General features: G+C 51.1%; 1 protein-coding gene across 1 annotated transcript; it reads left to right on the forward strand.

Annotated features, from left to right (window-relative positions):
• Positions 1–4,763: 4,763 nt before the first annotated feature.
• On the forward strand, positions 4,764–6,293 carry LOC132390734 (uncharacterized; the record flags this gene model as incomplete). Its single annotated transcript, XM_059963284.1, has 1 exon — positions 4,764–6,293. A coding segment is annotated over one exon (1,317 nt), but the record flags the coding sequence as incomplete, so codon positions are not given.
• Between the last annotated feature and the right edge of the window lie 872 nt (positions 6,294–7,165).

Consider the following 7,165-nt stretch of genomic DNA (forward strand, 5'->3'; position numbering starts at 1 on the left):
CAATGGGGTAAAGTTCAGAATCTGCTCTTCTGAATAGTCCTGACCGTGTTTCTCAGCCCATGCCCAACCAAGATATAACTGCCCCACTTTATGTACCTTCAGGCAAAGAGTCAGGTTTTGACTGATCACACCATTACTTGCCCCTTTGTTGATCACTATGCTTCAGGTTGGACTTAAACAACAACTTAAATCCTCAATGAAAATGGCCAGAAGGAAAGTGTAGACAATATTGTGTGGAGTATCTGAAATGAAGGTTATACCAGCACCAACAGCAGCCAATGTGTCTTTTCTGTGATTTTTTTTCAAAAAAGGCAATGGAATTGCCCAGGCTCCTTGAACATTTGAAAGAGTGTACACTCTGATAGAGAAAATTAGTATTTGGCTTATTTTCAGTCACTTTGTGAAAACTTTTAGAAATGGGAAACACTTCAAAACATGTTTTCCAGCATTTCACAACAAAACAGTGATGTTCTGTATGCTTTATACAAATCTGGAAAGCCCAATACAATTGGAAAACTGGGCTGAGAAGTGGCAAATGGAGATCACAGATAAGTGTGGAGTGGTTCATTTTGGTAGGTCAAATATGATGGCAGAATGTAGTATTAATGGTAAGACTTGACGATGTGGAGGATCAGAGGGATCTTGGGGTCCAAGTCCATAGCACACTCAAAGCAGCAGCACAGGTTGACTCTGTGGTTAAGAAGGCATACGGTGTATTAGCCTTCATCAATCGTGGAATTGAATTTAGGAGCCAAGAGGTAATGTTGCAGCTATATAGGACCCTGGTCAGACCCCATTTGGAGTGCTGTGCTCAATTCTGGTCGCCTCACTACAGGAAAGATGTGGAAACTATAGAAAGGGTGCAGAGGAGATTTACAAGGATGTTGCCTAGATTGGGAAGTATGTCTTATGAAAACAGGTTGAGCGAACTGGGCCTTTTCTCCTTGGAGCGACGGAGGATGAGAGGTGACCTGATAGAGGTGTATAAGATGATGCTGGGTGTTGATCGTGTGGATAGTCAGAAGCTTTTACCCAGGGCTGAAATAGTTGCCACAAGAGGACACAGGTTTAAGGTGCTGGGTACAGGGGAGATGTCAGGGGTAAGTTTTTTTTTGTTTTTTTTTATATAAACGCAGAGAGTGGTGAGTGCGTGGAATGGGCTGCTGGCAACGGTGGTGGAGGCGGATATGATAGGGTCTCTTAAGGGACTTTTAGATAGGTACATGGACCTTAGAAAAATAGAGGGCTATGGGTAAGCCTAGTAATTTCTAAGGTAAGGACACGTTCAGCACAACTTAGTGGGCCAAAGGGCCTGTATTGTGCTGTAGGTTTTCTAAGATTCTGCCAGCAGGAAGTGAGGCTCTGAGTATGGTTTTGCTACACTTTGTAAATAATTAAAGCAATTTCGCTGAGTGACGACTTTGCTCAAAGACAAATGGATGAAGTGTCTGAGAACGTTGTGTAACATATTTAGGACAACAGAGTTTGCTCTGCAGATGCATGACCCAACTTTGCCAGGCAATAAACCTTTGTTTCTTGATTATGTTCATTTCCTCAAATATGAAAGAATGGTTCAAGAGTCGTTACCTGCAAGCGGACTAGAAACAGATATGAATGCAGAATCAATATTCAGGGTTGGTAAGCAATTTTTCAAACAGAAGCACATTCCACTCATCAGCATGCTTGCTTGTGCAACAAGTGAGGCACCATCAATGAATGCACACCATTGTGGGAGTTATTACTTCCTTGAAAAAAATGCTGTACCTAACATATTCACAGACAATGTCTTGTTGCAAACAACTAAGTCTTCAGCTGCACAAATCCTTGAATACTATTATCAGAGCAGTAAGTATAATCAAGTTGTGGTGAACTATGTGCCTGTCGGGACACGCCCCTGCTGACTGCTCCTGTGGCTCCTCCCACAGGCCCCTGTATAAAGGAGACCTGCGGCCTGACGCTCGGCCTCAGTCTCCAGGACCTTGTATGATAGACACTCACTCCTGGTTCCTTCTTCCAGTCAATAAAAGCCGATATCTCGCCTACGTCTCAGTGTGAGTTATTGATGGTGCATCAATTTTATTGACTGGAAGTTTTAAAACATGGAACCCGTTTTGCGTCCGGACCGGTTGGATTTGGACCCTCAAGACCCTGACGCAGCTCTCGCTTTTGAACACTGGCTTGCATGCTTCCAATCGTACTTGGCGGAGCTTCGTGCGACTGAACCCGCCGTTATGCACAGAATCCTACTCTCGAGGGTCTCCTCCAAAGTTTACTCCTTTATCCGGGACCTGCCGACCTACGAAGGGGCACTGGACGCCCTCAAACGACAGTACCTGCGGCCGGTGAACACCGTCTACGCAAGACATCGCTTAGCTACCCGGCAACAGCGGCCTGGCGAATCGTGCGCTGAGTTTCTCCGAGCACTACAGACACTCGTCCGAGCTTGTGACTGCAAGACGCTCACGGCAGAACAGCATGCGGAGCTGCTGGTGCGAGACGCCTTTGTGACGGGACTGAGGTCAGTGTACATGCGCCAGCGACTGCTGGAGAACTCGGATCTTACCTTAAGCTCGGCGATAGAGAAGGCCAACGCTCTAGAAGCTGCGCGGCATAACGCCGACGCTGTCCAGTCGCGCGATTCCCCGCCGGTTCCGTGGACGCCTCAGACCCCGCCACCGCCGGCTCCCGGGAGCGAATTCGCCAACGCCGCCGCCAGTCGCCATTCCACGAGCTCCCCGACCCAGACCACGGCTGTGGCCCGTAAGAAACTCGGGCCTTGTTATTTCTGTGGCCAAAAGAAACATCCTCGACAACGCTGTCCAGCGCGAGAAGCGACCTGCTCCAGCTGCGGAAAGCGGGGCCACTTCGCCAAGGTCTGTAAGTCTCAATCTCGAGCGGAGTGCAGCGCTGCGGGTGAAACGTGGGGGCCGCCATCTTGCATGCCGGGATGTGGGCGGCCATCTTTGTCGACGTCAGCACGCCCCGCCCCCGATCCTCGGATGCTGACCGGGTACCCCGGATGTGAGCGGCCATCTTTGTCGGCGTCAGCATGCCCCGCCCCCGACCCTCCGATGCTGACCGGGTACCCCGACGGCGATCCAACTCTGGCCACTGTGACTCTCGACCAAAGCGCCCCACACCAGCTTGCAAGATCCATGATGGACATCCAGGTGGAGGGGCATTGGACTGGATGCCTGTTTGACACGGGCAGCACTGGGAGTTTTATTCACCCGGACACAGTGCAACGCTGCGGACTTGCAACGCGGCCGGTCAGTCGGAGGTTCCATTTGGCTTCTGGGTCGCAGTCCGCAGACATCCGGGCGGGTTGTGTAGCGACTTTGGTGGTGCAAGGCACAGTATATCAGGACTTTGAACTGCTGGTCATGCCTAATCTGTGTGCACCTGTGCTATTGGGGCTGGACTTCCAGAGCCATCTCGAAAGTGTGACTATGGTATACGACGGGCCCCTCCCACCACTCACTGTCAAGAATCCTCAGTTTTGTGGGACTTCTTCACATACCCCGCTACTGACCACACACACACACGGACACACACATCCCATCCAGAACCAGGCCAACAGCTGCGCTACCGACACTTGCAGCCTCTCCACTCTCAAGATCCCTTCCCCACCGCTGTTCGCCAACCTGACCCCCGACTGTAAACCTGTGGCAACCAAAAGCAGGAGGTACAGCGCGGGGGACCGGGCCTTCATTCGGTCGGAGGTGCAGCGGCTGCTCAGGGAGGGGATCATTGAGCCGAGCACAAGCCCTTGGAGGGCCCAGGTGGTTGTTGTTCGGACTGGGCAGAAAAATAGGATGGTGGTGGACTATAGTCAAACCATCAATAGGTTTACGCAGCTTGACGCATACCCCCTACCCCGCATCGCGGATATGGTCAACCAGATTGCTCAGTATAAGGTGTACTCGACAATAGATCTGAAATCCGCTTATCACCAGCTCCCCATCTGCCCAGAGGACCGCCCCTACACCGCCTTCGAGGCGGGCGGCCGGCTCTATCACTTCCTGCGCGTCCCTTTCGGTGTCACGAATGGTGTCTCTGTCTTCCAGAGGGAAATGGACCGGATGGTGGACCAGTACCAACTGCAGGCCACATTTCCCTATCTGGATAACATCACCATCTGTGGTCATGACAGGCCAGATCACGACGCCAACCTCCAACGGTTTCTCCAAGTGGCCGCAGCTCTGAACCTTACTTATAACAGGGACAAGTGTGTTTTTGGTACCACCCGCCTTGCTATACTTGGGTATGTCGTGGAAAACGGGGTTATTGGGCCTGATCCCGAACGTATGCGCCCCCTGTTAGAGCTCCCTCTTCCCACCACTCTCAAGGCCCTCAGACGGTGCCTGGGGTTTTTTTCCTATTACGCCCAATGGGTCCCCCATTACGCAGACAAGGCTCGCCCCCTGGTCAAGTCTACCTCGTTTCCCCTCTCTGCTGAGGCCTGCGCGGCCTTCAACTGCATTAAAGCGGACATTGCCAAAGCTACGATGCATGCAGTGGACGAGACCGCTCCCTTCCAAGTGGAGTGTGATGCCTCCGATTTCGCTCTGGCTGCTACCCTTAATCAGGAAGGCAGACCAGTAGCATTCTTTTCTCGCACCCTCCAAGGCTCTGAAATTCGGCACTCCGCGGTGGAGAAAGAAGCCCAGGCCATAGTGGAGGCTGTTAGGCACTGGAGGCACTATCTTGCTGGCAAAAGATTCACTGTGCTGACCGACCAGCGCTCGGTTGCGTTCCTGTTCAGCAACCAACAGCGGGGCAAGATCAAAAATGATAAGATTTTGCGGTGGAGGATAGAACTCTCCACCTACACCTATGATATCCTGTACCGGCCTGGCAGACTCAATGAGCCCCCTGATGCCCTATCCCGGGGAACATGTGCTAGCACACAGCTCGACCAGCTGTACGCCCTTCATGCACAACTTTGCCATCCGGGGGTCACCCGATTTTACCATTTTGTGAAAGCTCGGAACCTGCCGTACTCCCTGGAGGACATCAGGACGATGACCAGGGACTGCCAAATTTGTGCCGAGTGCAAACCGCACTTCTACTGTCCTGACACGGCACAACTTGTCAAGGCCACCCGCCCTTTTGAACGCCTGAGTGTTGACTTTAAGGGCCCCCTTCCCTCCACTGACCGCAATGTCTATTTTCTCAGTGTTATTGACGAGTTCTCACGGTTCCCCTTTGCCATCCCCTGCCCCGACACCACTGCCACGTCCGTCATAAAAGCCCTGCGCCAGCTCTTCACTCTGTTCGGGTATCCCTGCTATATCCACAGTGATAGAGGGTCCTCCTTTATGAGTGAGGAGCTGCGCCAGTACTTGCTAGCTAGGGGCATTGCTACCAGTCGGACCACGAGTTATAATCCCCGGGGTAATGGCCAGGTAGAGCGGGAGAATGCCACAGTGTGGAAGGCCACACTTTTAGCCCTTAAGTCCAAAGGGTTGCCGGTCTCTCGATGGCAGGAGGTCCTCCCTGAGGCACTGCACTCTATCCGCTCTCTGTTATGTACGTCCACCAATGCCACCCCTCACGAACGCCTATTCTCTTTTCCCAGGAAGTCTGTCACTGGGACCACCCTACCAGTTTGGCTGACGTCCCCGGGGCCAGTGCTGCTCCGGAAACATGTGAGGAGCAATAAATACTCCCCGCTGGTGGAGAGGGTTCACCTTCTCCATGCGAACCCCCAGTATGCTTACGTGGTCTTACCTGATGGGCGGGAGGACACGGTCTCCATCCGCGACCTGGCACCCGCAGGTGCAGCAGACCACTACCCTGAAGGCTCTCCGGTAACTGTGAACCCTGCACCAGAGGTGACACCGTACGCACCAGGCCCTACACAGACTCCTCACGACACTTGTATACCGGGCGTTTCGTACGCGTTTATACCAGGCGCCTCGCACATGCATGAGGGATCACCGGCGCCTAGTGGGCAAGAACACGCGCAACCCCCGTCCCCTGTGCAATCGCCAATGTTGCCGGCACCTATGGGGTCACAGCCGGTGCTACGTAGATCGCAGCGACAGATTCGACCGCCTGATCGGCTTGACTTGTAAGAACCTTCGCTACATGAGGACTTTTTCAAACGAAGGGGGGGTGAATGTGGTGAACTATGTGCCTGTCGGGACACGCCCCTGCTGACTGCTCCTGTGGCTCCTCCCACAGGCCCCTGTATAAAGGAGACCTGCGGCCTGACGCTCGGCCTCAGTCTCCAGGACCTTGTATGATAGACACTCACTCCTGGTTCCTTCTTCCAGTCAATAAAAGCCGATATCTCGCCTACGTCTCAGTGTGAGTTATTGATGGTGCATCACAAGTCCCATTGTCTCAGTTCTCAGCTATTTTGCAAGGTTTGCATTAAGAATGATAAACAATTTGAACACTTGCTATTGCACACAGAATTCAGATAGCTCTCAAAACGATTCTGCCTGGAATGTTTTTGTGCTTCTTGAAACAGTGTTAAAATTTTTTGAAGGGTCAAAACTGCTTCATTCAGTAATCAACTCAAGAATATTAGACATGACATTGCTTATATGTCAGAATAATTCACAAAGTTTAACGAAATCAGTCTTCAACTGCAATAAACTGATGTGAATCTTACCAAAGTCAAAGCAGTCATCTACACATTTCTGGCCAACTTAACCCTGGTTAAGCGCAACACTGGCTATCGCAACCTTTTCCGATTTCCGAGCCCCTCTGAGTTGGAAGAGAAAGAAAGAATACCAGATAATGATCTTCAAATATACTGTGCCCACCTGCGTGAGCTGCATAATGACAAGCTAGAAAAGTTTTAGGATCTTCTCTTGATCCAATTCCAGATTGGGTAATAAATCTATTCCTGGACATTTATAATAAGGAATTACCAGGAAGGATGGAAACAGAACAGATCTCACTACAAAATTACTTTGAGCTGATGCCAAGGTTCAAACAATCATATCAAGCCTTTGGTTGCAGGGGGAAATCTCTGAACACTATCCTGCACTGTGAATAAAGGTCACACTGTTCTTTATTGCCTTTCCAATATCATATTCAGTGAAGTGCAGTCACACAACTCCTTTCAAAGCAACGGAACAGATTCAAATGACTGAACATGGGGATGTGAGACTCCTCCTGAGTGACATTTATCCTGATGTAGAGAAGC

This window comes from Hypanus sabinus, chromosome 3, assembly GCF_030144855.1.
Source record: "Hypanus sabinus isolate sHypSab1 chromosome 3, sHypSab1.hap1, whole genome shotgun sequence".
In the NCBI taxonomy this organism is placed as follows: domain Eukaryota; kingdom Metazoa; phylum Chordata; class Chondrichthyes; order Myliobatiformes; family Dasyatidae; genus Hypanus; species Hypanus sabinus.